The 16,464-nt window shown below is 35.3% G+C and overlaps 3 protein-coding genes across 3 annotated transcripts; 1 reads left to right on the forward strand and 2 right to left on the reverse strand.

The window, feature by feature from the left end:
* Positions 1-425: 425 nt before the first annotated feature.
* LOC124445175 (zinc finger protein 91-like) lies at positions 426-7,603 on the reverse strand. Its single transcript, XM_046995882.1, has 3 exons — positions 5,031-7,603; positions 4,046-4,168; positions 426-3,891 (listed from the first exon to the last, which is right to left on the reverse strand). Exons 1-3 carry the CDS (start codon positions 7,481-7,483, stop codon positions 1,347-1,349), a joined length of 5,121 nt encoding a protein of 1,706 aa, XP_046851838.1. The 5' UTR covers positions 7,484-7,603; the 3' UTR covers positions 426-1,346.
* Positions 7,594-14,747, forward strand: LOC124447540 (lysosomal Pro-X carboxypeptidase-like). The gene is made up of 14 exons (XM_046998503.1): positions 7,594-8,919; positions 9,159-9,296; positions 10,343-10,444; positions 10,534-10,608; positions 10,720-10,777; positions 10,881-10,929; positions 11,456-11,510; positions 11,585-11,687; positions 12,336-12,452; positions 12,533-12,588; positions 12,668-12,832; positions 13,103-13,168; positions 13,253-13,374; positions 14,368-14,747. Exons 1-14 carry the CDS (start codon positions 8,731-8,733, stop codon positions 14,597-14,599), a joined length of 1,527 nt encoding a protein of 508 aa, XP_046854459.1. The 5' UTR covers positions 7,594-8,730; the 3' UTR covers positions 14,600-14,747.
* A 211-nt stretch (positions 14,748-14,958) lies between these two features.
* LOC124447544 (thioredoxin domain-containing protein 9-like) lies at positions 14,959-15,939 on the reverse strand. The gene has a single exon (XM_046998507.1). The coding sequence runs from the start codon at positions 15,914-15,916 to the stop codon at positions 15,248-15,250; it is 669 nt and encodes a 222-aa protein (XP_046854463.1). The 5' UTR covers positions 15,917-15,939; the 3' UTR covers positions 14,959-15,247.
* Positions 15,940-16,464: the final 525 nt, after the last annotated feature.

Genomic DNA, 16,464 nt, shown 5'->3' on the forward strand with positions numbered 1-16,464 from the left:
AGTCTTCTACGTCAATAAAATAAATTTGAGACAAACGCATATGCACTTTTCATTTTCTGTTGTAGAAAGTGATCGTAATGTGTCACTTTAATACAATTCTCTGTATCAATCCTGTAATCAATAATCAGTGCAACCATTTAAGTGTATATGACGTCAAATTTTTTGTCTGAATGAAACATTTCCTAAAACTGTAATGTACTTTTTCAAATTCAATGTTTGAATGTCTACTTCACAAGCTAGAAGTTTTTGTGTAATGAGTATTTATAGTCGGCCGTTTTCTAACTTACATATGTACTCGTTACTTACATTTATTCACATCAATACAAAAAAAATTTCCTTTCAGCAGGTATATAATCAGTTTTCATAAAAATCGAAAATTTCTTATAAAACACAAGCAGAATTGTAGCGTAACAACGAAAAAAACATGATTTTAAGACATGTAATTTAGTAAACGAATGAACAAAATTTATCAAATTTACACCACACAAAAACTTCTATAGTTCCATAATCATTGTGATAGAAAATATTTATTATTTGTATGCGACTGTAAAGTAAAGAAAGTGAAGTGTTTCACTACAACAGCTAATGAAGAAATAACATTTAATAACACTGTAGTACCGTTTAATAATTCAACAGTTCGTTAATGAATAATGAATTATCCCACAGCTACCACAGCAGTTAATTAATGCAACTCAATCATCGACACAACCTACGTTATAAGCCAGTATGTTCTAAGCTGACAGAGCTAGGGGATATTAAATTTATGTTTCACCAATATTACCTATGTAAACATACATTAGCAATTTTACAACGCTGCAATAACTTGACAGTGAATTGAAAAGAATAGGGAAAAAATTATATGATACCTAGTAAATCATCCTTTTTTACGCAAGATTTTCGCAGTTTTGCAGAAAACACATCAAGTGGCATTAAATGATGACAAATGAGCATGATAGATTCAATGAATAAATTCATGGCATTACTACGTGAATGTTGAAAGGATAACTGTTGTGTCCTATTATTTTTTTACTTACTTCAACACACAACACAAGCCTCATATTTTTATTGAGCACAACAATCTGTTCTAACAATAATATTATGATAGAAACTCAGAAGGTTTAAAGCTACATACACAAGATATGAATAGCCAAATGTAAATGGTTTTAACTCTAAAGCTGGGTAAAGCTAAAGTTACACCAACTTTTATAAGAACAAACTGCAATTACAACCTCACCACATATAATAGAGTATATCCGATTGCAATTGACATATCTTCAAAATCACTCACTACAAATTGCAACAAATCATGGTTGCGGAGAAAAACATAGAATAAAAAATCAAAGATACTAAATACTTATATGAGCTTCACCACTTGCATCACCAAGGTCCAGCTGTAAAGTTGTTCTGCTTGATACCTTATCTTGATCAATACAATTATCAACTGAATTATCTTTAGGAGTTTCGTCCACATATGTAATTTCACATTGAATTTCAGAAACATTTCCAGTTTTTCTTTTTTCAGGAAAGATTTGTGGGAAATTTTTAGCACTTGTGTCCGAAACATTTTCAGAAGTCAATTCACTGGGACTTTCATCATTATTATCTTTGGAAATGCTGTCAGCTTTCATCATGATCAATTTTTTTGTATTCAAATTGGAAACATTTTCAGCAGTGACATTGGGAAGAGAAATATCTTCAAGAGGCATAACAGGAAGAACGTCAGCTTTTTTTTCAGAAATGTTTGCAATAACCAGTTCAGAAGAATGGACAAGCTCAGAAGGCACTCCACGAACATGTCCTTGAAACATTTCAGAAGTATTTTCTGCGGGCATTTCCAGGATATTTTCTTCTTGTTTTTCCGAAGAATTTTCATGTTGTACTTCAGGGACATTTTCAGCAGACATTTGAGGAACATTTTCTTTATGCATTTCAGGAACATTTTCAGCAGGCATTTCAGAAACATTTTTTGCAAGCATCTCAGGAACATTCTCCCTTGGCATTTCAGAAATATTTTCAGGAGGCATTTCAGGAACATTTTCAGCTGGCATTTCAGGAACATTTTCAGCTGGCATTTCAGGGACATTTTCAGCTGGCATTTCAGGGACATTTTTAGATGGCATTTCTGTAATGCTTTTCTCGGGAATTTTGGGAATATTATTTGCAGCAACATCTTTTTCTTGGTCAGATTTATTGGTAGTCATACCACTTGATGTATTACTAACATACTGTTCAGCTTTTTCTGGATGCTTACTCTTAATATGTCTATTGAGATAGCCAGGTTGAGCAAATGTTCTCCCACATGTTTCACATTTATGAGGTTTCTCTCCCATGTGATGCATTCGCCTGTGATGTCCAAGCGCACTAGACCATGCAAACACTTTTGGACAATATTCACACTTGAATGGCTTCTCTTCATCATGCTGCCTTCGATGCTCTCGTAAATTAACTGCCCAATAGAATGCCTTACCACAAATATCACACTTGTATTGTTTATTACCGGAATGGGTATTCATATGTCGCTTTAAGTCATAAGATTGTGAATATGCTTTAGGACACAGTTCACATTTGAATGGTTTTTCTCCAGTATGAGTTCTTCGATGACAAATCAAACTGGAATAATGAGCGAGTGTTTTATTACAAATATCACATTTGACAGGTTTGTTCGATTTACCACAAATATGAGTTGTTTTGTGCCATTTTAAAGTGGGCGCAGATGCATACTTCTTATCACATTCATCACATTCATATGGTTTTACAGATGAATGAGTAACTTTGTGCAATTTTAACGAGCTGGACTGTGCAAACTGTTTATCGCAAATGTCACATTTGTAAGGTTTCTCACCAGTATGAGTGCGCATATGGTATTTCAACGTTGTCAAGCCAGTAAAAGATTTATCACACTCCAAACATTTATACGGTTTCTCTCCCATATGCTTCCTTTTGTGATACTTTAAATCAGCGGACTTAAAATATGCTTTTGGACAAATATCACATTTATATGGTCGTTCCCCCGTATGTTTTCGTTTATGGCGTGCCAGGTCTCCTTTCTGAGAACAACCCTTTCCACATATATCACAAACAAAAGGTTTCTCTCCAGTATGCATGCGTTCATGACGGACAATCTGATGTGGCTGTGAAAATGTTTTATCACAATATTTACAACTGTAAAGTTTTTTTGACTTTTTCTGAGAGGAAGGTATGATGGTATTAACCACAACATTTAGGGATTGCGAAGGATTTTCAGAATTGAGATCGGAAAATTGTGCATGTTGCCCATCAGTGGCCAAACTGGTTAAAATGTTTGCATTGTTCACATCAGCTTGACTTACAACCAAACCAGAGCTTAGTGGTATTGTTTGGTTAGTCTGATGTTCAGAGCTCTGATCCAATTCTACACCTTCTTGAGCTATGATTTGTAGAGTGTCGTGAGTAGAATCAACATCAACCTGAGACTGAGTCGTAGAGTCTTCAACATGGTCTTGTGGTCCATTGTTAATGACTTGTAACCTGTGCTCTTGAGCTAAAGCCTTTTGTACTGCATTTACGAAGTCTGATAGTCCAAGATGTAAGATGGTGGGTTGAACATCGTCATTCTCAATATGCTTATTTTGCTCATCTACTGAAACATCACCAGCCTCGAGAATATCCGAATCTATAGCCATCTGTTTGTTTGGCAACGTGTTATTTGTGATATGTTGGTAATGTATTTCGTGCATTGCGCCAGTTGCAGCACTATCTCCAGAAATATAAACCGTTTCATCAGCTCCGACAACCATAATATTCATATTTCTGCCTGCCTGTTCGACAGTAATTTCGCTGTTACCCATATTTTCATCGTCTTCTTCTAGCGTATATGTCGGATCTGAACTCATGATTAATAAAACAGTATATAGTTACTGCGTATAAAAATCGATACCACTGAAAATTATAATGAAGGTCTGCAGTTAAATATGAAACCTTAGACGTTGTTATCCATGTTTCTTTATTTAGACATAAAATAAAGAATAATTCAATATTCAGTTTACAACTTTATATTTCAACAAACCGCCATTTCTTTGGACTACAGAGATCAGTGGCGTGGCAAACTGAACTTAAAATTTTCTGGACCTCGCTTTTTCCTGTTGCATTGTGGGACTGTATCTGTGACGTACCCGCAAAACAAGTTGAACTGGGGGAAAAAACAAGTAAAACCAGCGGGGCTTCGTTTATTAAAAAATTTTAAAATGCGCAAATTTAATAGAATGCGCTAAACCGTACTAAAAATGAAAAACCACAATGACAACTATTAATATATAAATATCTTGGCTTAATCAGGCTTAATGCGTTTTATTAATTATCACATTTCTAGTAGTACAGAATACATAACGAAAGCCCTTTGTGGAGGAAAGAGGAGAGGAGTAGTATAGTAGACGGTACCTGGCTTGGAACGATTTAAGTTTGGCGCATTTTAGTCAGTTAGCGTGCTTTTTTGAATCCAAAGGTTTCCTGTTAGCGTTTGTGGCCATAGGCGTACGGGAGCTATCATTTCTGAGGAGACAGTAAATATTTTTCCCAACTCACAAAGAAGGTTCGTATTTCGTTTTGTATTTTCGCCCGACTAATGCTAAAAAGTTGCCCAACTTTTCTATCTTTAAACTTTCTTGAGGGGCAACTCCCCCCCTTCCCTCATGCCCCGTACGCCTATGCTTATGAGGCTAGTGCCGTCAGACCCATCTCCAAACGCAAGCTATAGTTATAGTTATATTGCTGTATAGTTAATAACATTCCTGCTCACAAAAAATTGCCAAGGAAATACTTCCAAATTAGTTTTCTATTCTCAGCATGTGTACTGAAGTGTACATTTACTCATCCCCACCCCCTCCTGATTTTATTAGATTCAGTGTTAATCTTGATGGGCAAATTGTTGATCATGCACAAATATCAGATAAAACAAAAGTGAACAAGTCAGCTCTAATTGAGTTGTGAATTATTTAATTCCATAAAATCTCAAAGGACATGAGAAATAACTACATCTTTCAACATTTCAATGCTATTCAGTGTTCTTGTCTGTCTCCTCAGCAATCGAGGGTTGCATCTGAGCATGTTGCTTTTTTTTGTGGCTTTGCAAACTTTTTTTCCAAACAAAATCCTTCCCACAAATGTCACAGTTAAAATTCTTAACTTTTTGCCCAGTTTTTGATTGAACAACAGTAGGGTTGACAATAATATTGCCTGGACTTACACAGTTCATCTCAACAACTGGTTGTTCACCTTTTCCCATTACAAAATCCAGATCTGTTTCATTGTTTTCTGCATTTCCACATTTTTCTACTTCCTCGGGGATCTCCCTATGCTTGCTGCTCAAGATAGCAAGTGTTTCAGCAGCATGTTGCTTTTTATGCTGCCTTAAACTACCTGACCAAAAGAAAGCCTTGTCACACAAGTCACATTGAAAACTTTTGATTCCACTGTGTGTTTGCTTGTGCCGTTTTAAATCAAATGACTGTGCATATGCTTTATCACATTGATCACACTGGTACGGTTTTTCTCCACTATGCTTTCTCTGGTGTGTTTTGAGTTTAGAAGCACTGGTAAATGTCATTCCACAAATATTACATTCATGTTTAGCACCTGGTAAATGTTGTCTTTTGTGCTTGCGCAGACTACATTCAAACAGAAATGCTTTGCCACATTCATCACATGAAAATGCTTTCTCTCCACTATGACTTTCTTGATGCCTCTTCAGGTCAAATGATTGGGCATATGCTTTGGGACATTGATCACACTGAAAAGGTTTCTCTCCAGTGTGACTTCGTAAGTGACATTTCAACTTATATAAAGTAGCAAAACTTTTGTTGCAGAATTCACAATGATTTGTTCTCGGTCTTATGTTTTTATCAGACTCTTTTTCAGTGGGATCATTACTTTCATTGCAAGCATTCTTGTGAGTGTTAAGATATCCTAATGCAGCAAATGATTTGCCACAGTCACATTTAAATGGTTTCTCAATTCCATGTGTGGCTTTATGCTCTCCTAAAGCACTTGACCAAGCAAAGGCTTTATCACAAACATTACATTTATAAGGTTTCCCATCAGCATGCTGACGCTTATGTTGTCTGAGGCTACCTGCCCAAAAGAATGCTTTATCACATAAGTCACACTTAAAGCTTTTAATTCCAGAATGTGTTTGTTTGTGTCTCTTAAGGTCAAACGATTGGGCGTATGCTTTAGGACATTGGTCACATTTGTATGGCTTTTCTCCTGTGTGAGATCTTGTGTGACATTTAAGTCTTGAAGATGTGGTGAAAGTTTTTTGGCAAACATCACATGTATACAGTCGGCCAGTGCTATTGGGATTACCATTTGATGATACAACTCCGTTGCTTTCATCTTCAGTATGCTTTTTTTTATGTCTGTTAAGGTAGCCAAGAGCATTAAATGTCTTCCCACAAATGTCACATCTATGAGGCTTATTCACATTAATTTCAGAGTGAGTTTTTTTATGATCTCCAAGAGCACTGGACCAGGTAAAACTCTTACCACAAATATTACATTTAAATGGCTTTTCCTCAAGGTGTTGTTTCTTATGCTCTCTTAAACTACCAGACCAGAAAAATGCTTTATCACATAAGTCACATTGGAATGTCTTCACACCACTGTGTGTTTTCTGGTGTCGTTTAAGATCAAATGATTGAGCGTAAGCCTTATCACACAAGTCACACTTGTAAGGTTTAGCACCAGAATGTGTTCTTTTATGGCAAATAAGCTTTGATGATGTAGCAAAAGCCTTATCACATTCGTCACACTTGTGAGGTTTGTGTCCAGTATGAGTTGATTCATGATAACGTAAGCCTGGTAAAGTGAAAAATTTTTTGTTACACTTGTCACATTCATATGGAGTCACGCCAGTGTGTGTTCTGATGTGATTTTGTAAGGAAACTAGATTGGAGTACGATTTGTCACACGAACCACATTTATATGGTCGTTCTCCAGTATGTTTTCTCTTATGTATAACTAGGTACCCTGAGTCTGCAAACGACTTGTGACAAATGTCGCATGTAAATGGTTTAACTCCAGAATGCGTGCGTTTATGTCTTGCCAATGATTTGGACTGAGAAAATGATTTGTTGCATACATCGCACGTATATGGTTTTTCTCCAGTGTGAATTCTGCGATGACGTATTAAGTCACCTGATTGGGAGCATCGTTGTCCACAGATGTCGCAAATATGCTGTTCGTTGCTGTGAACTTTTTTATGTCTTTCTAACGCACTTGCCTGGACGAATGACTTTTTACAAATATCACACGCATAAGGCTTGTTTGTTGACTCGATACTTCCTGGCTGGGTTAAAAAACTAGTGAACAGATTCCCGATATCAAAGTTGTATACTTCAGCTTCAGAGTGATGTTGATGCTGTGTTGGGTTGATTAGACCAGCATTCATGGGAACAGGATTAAAATAAGGAATATTTACTGGTAAATTCCCACTGTAATATTCATTCATTCTCGATTTTTTGGATCAGCCAATCAAATCTCGAAAAACTAGTTACGGAAAGTATACTTTCTAACCAAAATAACGAAGAAATGTAAGAAAATCACAATCAAATCGTGAAGAAGGGCCTTGAAATGCTATCCGATGCCGTCGAAAACGATCACATGACAAATGAGCATAATCCAATTACAGTCCATGACACACTATGCTTTAATACTAATGAAGAAACCATTGACACAACTGTAGTTGAATAGTGACAGTTGTAGTGAATGGCTATTTCAGCTTTTTCTGTTCTATATCATACCAGTCTGATACCGTGTAAATGTTGATCGATAATGATTTACTGACAACGAAATTTTAGTAACAAGTCAATTTTTTATATCTTTACGTTGCGCAACATAGACAAGTCTACTTCAGCACTGTTTACAGTTGCAGCGCAGAAATTGTTTGAGCGCACGATATAGCTATAAATCAGGATAAAAAAAAGAAAAAAGAAGAACAATAAGACCAAAAGCAAAGACCTATACAACTGTAGTCAGGACAAAGATGCAACACTCATCACAATGCTAGGGAAAATGATACGGAAGATGCTAGGTATGTCCTTGCGTGAAAAGATAAAAAACAAAGGAACAAGAAGAACAGCCAGCAGTAAGATCAAAAGTAGTAGTGTGTAGTGACAGTTATGGAACAAAATAAACTACGTTGGCATGGTCATATTTTGAGAAAAAATGAAGGTGGTAACTTGTAAAGCATGCAGGGATTGGAAGACCCGATGAGGAAATGAGAAGCAGAGCCAAATAGGTAAAAAAAGTTTAGTGAGGAGCTAAAGGAACTGGATTTGAGAGTACATAATGCATTACATAGAAAGATATGGAGGAAAGAGGACATGGCCACGGTCGGTCACGGTCTACCAATGAAGGAATTAGGAAGAAATAGTGATGGCGAGAAGAGGAAGGTTTAGTTCCATAGAAATAATAGCACCATGAATATCTGACTAATTAACGTCAAGTTATTGGTAGATGATGTTAAAGTAAAAAAAAAACAAGAATAAAGCAGGATGTCAAACTACAAACAGAAACCTGATCGTCTTTGGATATGTCTCTTTCCGTATATTACTTGTATCAGACTCAAATTACAGATTGTACTTATTTTTATGTCCGCTTAAGATATTTACGTCCATAACTCTGCGGAAGGAAAAAAACAAACAATATTCAGCGCTGTGCAGGTACCTGTTCTGTGTTTACGGTCAGTCGTCTAACATGGGAACAAGATTTATTGTTAGCCTTTATTTTTGTTGTGTCGTTGTTCTTGTAATATTGAGCGAAAGAATTGAAACTTTTCGCTTGAAAGCACATTTTCCCCGACAACCTTTGTCATCCGCCGAAAGATTGGCAAAAAAATCAGAATGCAAATTTTGTGTGTACGAAACGAAGTATCTTAATCAAAAGGTCAGTGATTTTTTCGTGAATGTTTCGTTGGGTTGGCTGCATTTTGACTTACGAAATTTTAGAATTTTATATTATTCTTGCATGTTGATAGTACTTTGGTTTCGCTGTAATATAAAACTTATGGAAATAAAAATGCACTTTTTCGTTGCTTCGACATCTTTCTGAATAATTTGATTACTTACTGACTTTTACCATGTTCTGAAACTCAGTAACGTTACGGTGAGTTTTTTCATTTGCAGCTAGATCATTTCAATTATGACCGAAATGAAACATTTAAGCAACGTTACTTAGTCAGTGACATACACTGGGAAAAAGGTGGACCAATTTTATTCTATTGTGGCAATGAAGGGGATATCACATGGTTTTGTAATAATACGGTATGTTGTGATAGAAGAATGTAAGTCTTGTTTTACAATGCATGAATGCATCATTTATCAATTGAACATCACAAAATTGATACTCATTCTACATTTTGCGTTATGTTTATAATTTCAATTTTTCGATCAGGGTTTATCCTCGTAAACAGGAATGGCCAGATTTACCCAGCAATCTGTTTCATTCCATCTCTCTGTCTACTCCGATTTATGTAATTCTTTTTCTCTAAACTAAAACACCTTTTTCCCCTTCGTCACAAGCTTCATCCTAGTCTTCTTTGTTCTCCTCGCTTCCTCGTCCTCAAACTCGAACGCTTTTCTTGGAACGAATACAAACTGCTCTGGTGGGAATTGAGCCCTCAACCCAAGGCCATGCGCATGATTCGCATATAAAAACATTTGTTCAAAACAAATACCAACCGATGCCAATTAATACTTGGTTGATTTTGCTTTAGTTTTATTCTTTTTGGCCTCTTAGTGAATCAACGTAAGCCAAGAAGCCAACATAAGGGTCGTTTATTTAGTGCGTATACAATAAAGTGGGGGAGGGGGTGGCCGGGTGGGTATGTATGATCAATTCGTAAATTTGTGTATAGTAGTACAGTAGGGAGGGGTGGCTGCTAAGCTATCATTTCGTATAAATGACATTTTGGAGTCTAATATTGGTTTCCTGAGTAAGCCCGATTATATTTGTACACATTTAAAGATCGTGCACGTCAACTGTTTAACCCAAACTGGTAATAGGATCTTTAAGCTTAGCTATATCTGAGCATTGGTCTTAAGTGTAAAAGCCCACTTTCGCTCTGCAAATTATGCAAATTTGAAGTAGCGAAGTACATTTTCGCACAAAGGGACAAGGGGTTTGGCAGCCAAATGTTGCTCGATGGTGTGTAAAGGGGGGTGTTAATAATTCGCAAACTTTTAAGTACATACTAATTGGATGGCTCAATATACTCAATTCATTTTTAAAACGCCTAGTTAGCAATATAGCCTTAGTAAAGATTAGTTTTTTACCAATTTCCTGCATTTGAACAAAACATTTTTTACAGGGCTTTATGTGGGATATTGCAAAAGAATTTAAAGCTATGCTTGTTTTTGGTGAACACAGATTCTACGGAAAATCAATGCCATTCGGCAAAAAGTCTTATGAGGTGGAGGATCATGACTCTTTAAACTAGGAAGGAGTATCATTTACAAAAATAGATAGTTTATGAAGTATAAATAATCCAAACATTTGCAGAGCCCAAAGCATTTAGGATTCTTGACATCAGAGCAAGCACTTGCTGACTTTGCATTTATGCTACAACATGTTAAGGTAATATTCTACACAAATTATCTAGGAAATTTTCCCAATGTTTAAATGGATTATACTGTCCATGTCCATTGATTCATTTATCAATGTCGTCTACCCTCACCTTTAATAAAGGAAACTTATAGTGGTGCTAGGAAAAGTCCTGTAATAGCGATGGGCGGGTCATATGGAGGTATTTTTTCGTTGAAAACTTATGAATATTTTACGCTGAAATGTACAAATAATTACATTAAATCGTTAGTATAGTTGAAAACGGTTTGAACTTATATTCTTAGGGATGTTGGCTGCTTGGTTTAGAATGAAGTATCCGAATGTTGTCGTTGGGTTAGTTCACAAATATTATAACCAGGAACGGTCATGATTCGATGAAATGATGATCACATAAAAAATAATCAAATGATTCAAATCGAAGCTTTTCGTTCCTTTGATTTCTGTTGCAATGTGCATTAAATCTTGTATAGACGGGTGGGAGTATTTTTTCTTTCAATGCACACATTTTAAACTATAAGTAACAAGAGGAAACGCCTATATTCTTAGTCGAACTCAATACGGTGTTTGTATTCCGGTCGGCAAAGTTTTGTTTCCTTTTTGCACTGTCACGAATAAGACATTCAAGTTATGTCTCTCACCAGTGCCTCATTCAAACGTTAAAAAAGCAGATATTGGCATTTTATCGTTATTTAAAGAAGTTGAAATAACTCTTCAACGTATCAGTTAATAACATGGTTATAACAATCCCTTAAATAGAAGATAATTCAACTCTAAATTGGAGTTGAATCAACCCCACCCCCACCACCCCCTAACAAACAACACAATAGCCTTTTCTATAATCCCTCACTTTACGTTGTAGTGCAATTGCTGCATCAGCACCGATAGTTCAGTTTCAAGATCTTACTCCTTGTGAGGTAACCATAAACAATGTTGTGGCGCTATTTACAATTATTGGTAATGTATAAATCGTCACTAGTTTTTATCTTAGACCTTTTACAACATTGTTTCGCGTGATTTTGCAAGAGAAGGACAGTCATGTTTTAATTTGATCAAGAAATCATGGAGTGTAATTCTCGACAAAGGAATGTCCAGTAGGTGTTTAAATGCATATAGATATTTTTGTAGATCATTTTTTTGCCATCTTTAGAGTTATACAGGGTGTATCAACTGAAAAACTGAACATAAAGAAAAACGTCATTAAAGTTATTGGCACGCAAGATCTGCAAAAACCTTTGACGGAATAGGTAGTTGGACTTCCATTAGTAAATAATAATCATTTTTAGAACGAGAATCTCTTTTGAAATAGCTTGCGCACGAAAAAGACAAAGCTAAATAAGCAATAGGAACAAATTGTATGTATTGTAAAAGCTTGTATACATTGTACAAGCTTACAAACTTCCAGGAAATTTGGCCAAACCGTGCGCGAACGCATCCAAATTGCGGATAATTACGCCTTTTCCCATTTTAATTTTCTTAAAACCTTCATACATTATTCATATTTGTATTAATTTAAGCTCAAATTTACCCATAATTGATGTTCACTACAAAAATTGTTATTATTTGCGAAAGTTTGATGAACCATTGGAAGTCTAACTATCTATTTTCACCGTAGGTTTTCGCAAATCTTGCGCTGATGACTTTAGAGACGTTTTCCAAAATGGTTTAGTTTTTTTTGATACACCCTGTATGGTCTAAATACAGCCAAAATATTATATTTATGCTCAATATTTTTGTATAAGAGTCTGGAAGAAACGAGCTGTCAGACATCTTCCACCTATGCAAACCTTTGAAAAAGATGACTGATGTATATAACTTCAGGGATTGGTTAAGCGGGACATACGTTAACTTGGCTATGGGTAAAGTGCAAGAATTATTGTTTAGGGTTGTAATGTATGTGGTAACGTTGCGTTAACGTAATTACCATTTTAATTTACAGTAAATTATCCATATCCTGCTTCTTTTTTGGAACCTCTCCCAGGCTGGCCCATCAAGGTGCGCAATATATATAATATAATTTTTTACAATGTTAGTATTTGCACTTCAAACTTTAAGAGTGTTGTATAACTTTTAGGCTGTCTGTAAGAATTTAAAAGATGAAGAACTCGAAGGAGACGCATTATTAAAAGCTGTGTTCAATGCTATATCTGTCTATTATAATTATACTGGCGTGGCTAAATGTTTTGACATCAATCAGCAAGCCACAAAAGATTTGGGTGATAAAGGCTGGAATTTTCAGGTTTGTAATTTTTCCATATGAACTCGTTTCATACGATACGAACAAAATATCATGTGGACAGAACGTGTTCTGTTGGGGAGTCAATTTTTTTCTTCGCGAGCAACGGACCCATTAAAAGTTTTGTTCGTTAATTTTTTGAGAGATTTTAGTTTGGGATCAAATGGATCATACACAATGAGGAATTTAACCATGTGCATTTACAAAACACTGTAAGATACAACCTAATGAAAACAAATGGGAAGTTTGGACTGTCTTTTTACCATTGTCTAGGCTTGTACAGAAATGGTAATGCCATTGTGTGCCAACGGTAACGATGACATGTTTTATCAATTTGACGTGAGTTACTATAATAAAAAACCGTTTTTTCTTCGTATGAACTATTATTCATTAATCTACTAATTCTCGCTAATAATCAATTAGTGGGATTTCCCTGCTTATGCCAAGGGTTGCGAGAAATCATACGGTGTAAAACCGAGCCTATTTTGGGCTGAAATTCAATATGGTGGAAAAAAGATCTCATCGCATAGTAATATAGTGTTCAGGTAAGAATTGTTTTTTTTTGCATATTTGAATCAACCTTATAAACAACATCCTCAATAATGGACATCCTTTTTCTTGATCTTCAAGATAAAAAACAAAAGTTTAGAGACAGAGTCAACAATAATTCGTCTTTATATTGTAAAGGTCTCAATGAGATCTGATGAACTTTTTTTTATCGTGAATATCAACAAAAATATGTGTTCGTTTTAGGAAATTTTTCATTTTATAATATTTAACGTTATCTGCTTGTCGTGTTTATATCACTTAAGTAAAGCATTATATTTTATAAAATAGAAACAATAAAACATGTGCGGTGATTGGTCTAGAGCCGTGTTTGCATTAGCCGATGCAAAACACATCTGAGCTCAACCAATCAAATCAATCAAAACAATCAATCAGTCAAAGAGAATTTACAAATCGATCATGAATACATTTTAGAGGAAAAATTGAAATGTTTGTCTTTTTCTCATTATTGTTATTTTATAAAAGAAATAAAAGATGTTTTTCGTGTTTGCACGGGCTTATGCAAACCTCGGCGACGTTTGTAAGAACTCTCGAGCATGTGCAACCCTCGACCTTCTGTCTCGGGCTTTCATTGATCTGCTTTCGAGTTCTCCCGAAGGTCTCCTTGGTTTGCATAAGCCCGTGCAAACACAGTAAACATCTTTTATTTCTTAATTAAACATTTGACAGGACAAATGATGTTAGTTGTTCAATGCCAATCTGACATAATGTCATTTGTTTCTTTTCATGGGCATATCCAGGGGGGAACGATGCAATTGCACCCCCTTTTTATGACAATTTCAAATGGACAGCTATAAAGGTTACTTTTCTCAACTCGTCCTAAGTGTCTTGTCCCTCATAAACTTTGCTTACGCCCTTGCTTTTCAGCTAATGGTAACATGTTTAGGATATTTTGTGAAAATTTCATGAAGAAATGTGTTTGTTTTTTAAATCTGGCTATTTACCGTATTTCCATTCAATTTCCCCAACAGCAACGGTGATCTGGACCCATGGTCAGGTGGAGGAATAACAAAGAGCATTTCTGATACATTAGTTGCTGTCGTAATTAAAAATGGAGCTCATCATCTTGACTTACGTCATAAAAATAAAGATGATCCCCAATCTGTGATTGATGCTAGAAATTTGGAAAAGAAATACATGAAAAAATGGATAATAGAGTGGAAAAAATTGCACCGAAAGTTGCCTTTCATTAAACCAAATTAGTTAAACTTTCAAAGCTTGTGTTTGTTTTGGAGAGATTTATCCATGTTGTGTGCATGAAATATACTTGTTGAAATTACTAAATTTTTAATTTTCTTTGCTTTGCAAACAAATTGTTGAGAAATGTTAAATAAATGAATGAATCATGAAATTTATTTCATTTTTATTAAATACACAGCCCCCTCCATTCTTACAATAAAAAAATCATGAGACAAATGATTCTGGTAGCAGCTTAAATGTGTCAGAGTTAAGTGTAAGAGAAAAAGAGAATATTTATCTTCTCCACTGCTCCCCCATCTCAAAAAACAAATGTGTGACTTTTCATTTGATGATCCCATAGTTTCAGATATTTCATACAAGTATTACACACTTACTTTTAATCAGATAAAAATCACTGTATAATAACATTTTAGACTAATTACCATACATTACCATAAGTTTGAATAAGATATGAAAGCAACAATTACAATGCTTTTCATTGATGAATATACACCTGGCATTTAACATGAGACAACTAATACAGTACTAAATAAGTGATTTTACGAAGCACTTAATATAAATTTTATAATTTATTATAAATAAACAAATATTTCATCAGTTCATGTTTGAGCTAATAAATCTACATCAGTTAGTGACAAATCATACATTCACCTAGTCCGAGTCTTCATCAGAGTCATCTCTACCTCGGATAACTTTCTTCTGTTGTTGGAATAATTTTTGTGAGGACATTTTAGTTTTTGTGTGAGGAGGCTGGCCTAGATCTCCATTGTAGTCGATGATCCCTGCACATGCGATCCTCCATTCTAACATTTCTGTAGAAAAGTCGTCGTTCCCACCAAGATCATCAAAACCAACAATGAAATCAAAAGTTTTTGAATCCTTAATGAGTACAATCGTCGGCAAAACCACAACGCGTAAGCGTTTCACAAGAAACGGACTTTTCTCCGCATCTATTTTGATAAACCTTGCTTCGATATGCTTTGGAGCTAGGGTTGATAGATGTTTATCCAAGATCTTACATCTCCATGTACTTTCACGATAGAAGTGGCAAATAACTTTTGCACTTTCTTTGCAAACAGAAAAAAAATCTTTTTCGTCAGCAATGGCGGTGTATTCACCGTGTCCTTTTCTTCTTAGTTCTTGCTTCAGTTCATGCTGTTTCTTGAGCTGTTGCAAGCGCTTTTCTCTAACTTTTTCAATATCATCTTCATTCAAGTTTTCAAGGCGATTTAATTCCGAGTCTATTTGTTCTTCTACAATGCTGGCAGCATTCAAAATTTGTTGTTGTAAAAGCGATTCAACGTCTGCTTGTGCAGCCATCTTGACTTGAATGATTGATGGCGCGCTACTGGACTGGGGACTGGGGCCTGCTGTCTTTGCCGTTGCTAAGCAACAAAACAAAAACTAGTCGACCAAAGTGGAGAGGTTCCTTTTTTGACAACACCAAAGTGGAGAGGCTCCTTATAATACAATGTCTGTTTCAGTGTCATTACTCATTAGTTAGTTTTTCTTTATGAAACTGTTATCATATACAAGACTAGCAGAATAAAAAGCCAATGGAAACATAGCAGCAGCATGCACACATTTCCTTTGGAGGGAAATATCACCTGTTCCGTACGGGCGGGAAAATGTAATCAAAAAAATTGTCAGCCAAACAAATGAAATAACTTATTTGCAACAATCAGGGATAAACAAAAATATCTCAATTTAAACTTTCAAAATCTTGGTTATTATGTTAATTTCATAAAAAAGTTTTAAAATCGTAATTTTTAATGAACACTTGTGCAAAAGCAATTTAAGCACCACTTTAAAAATATAAATATTATGCGACATTGCTTTACTTTTATTTCCTCATTTTATGAGGTATT

Source organism: Xenia sp. Carnegie-2017, unplaced genomic scaffold (genome assembly GCF_021976095.1).
Source record: "Xenia sp. Carnegie-2017 unplaced genomic scaffold, XeniaSp_v1 HiC_scaffold_22, whole genome shotgun sequence".
In the NCBI taxonomy this organism is placed as follows: Eukaryota; Metazoa; Cnidaria; class Anthozoa; order Malacalcyonacea; family Xeniidae; genus Xenia; species Xenia sp. Carnegie-2017.

What these genes read in the sequence shown, in the direction of transcription:
- LOC124447540 (XM_046998503.1), top strand. Translation starts at nt 8,731, where the DNA reads ATGGGAACAAGATTTATTGTTAGCCTTTATTTTTGTTGTGTCGTTGTT. An exon ending in TCGGCAAAAAGTCTTATGAG is followed by an intron (nt 10,445 to 10,533) that starts GTGGAGGATCAT and finishes AAACATTTGCAG; the next exon opens with AGCCCAAAGCATTTAGGATT. An exon ending in TATCCGAATGTTGTCGTTGG is followed by an intron (nt 10,930 to 11,455) that starts GTTAGTTCACAA and finishes TTTACGTTGTAG; the next exon opens with TGCAATTGCTGCATCAGCAC.
- LOC124445175 (XM_046995882.1), bottom strand. Translation starts at nt 7,483, where the DNA reads ATGAATGAATATTACAGTGGGAATTTACCAGTAAATATTCCTTATTTT. An exon ending in ACAGACAAGAACACTGAATA is followed by an intron (nt 4,169 to 5,030) that starts GCATTGAAATGT and finishes TTTTTCCCCCAG; the next exon opens with TTCAACTTGTTTTGCGGGTA. An exon ending in TGTAGTCCAAAGAAATGGCG is followed by an intron (nt 3,892 to 4,045) that starts GTTTGTTGAAAT and finishes TACGCAGTAACT; the next exon opens with ATATACTGTTTTATTAATCA.
- LOC124447544 (XM_046998507.1), bottom strand. Translation starts at nt 15,916, where the DNA reads ATGGCTGCACAAGCAGACGTTGAATCGCTTTTACAACAACAAATTTTG.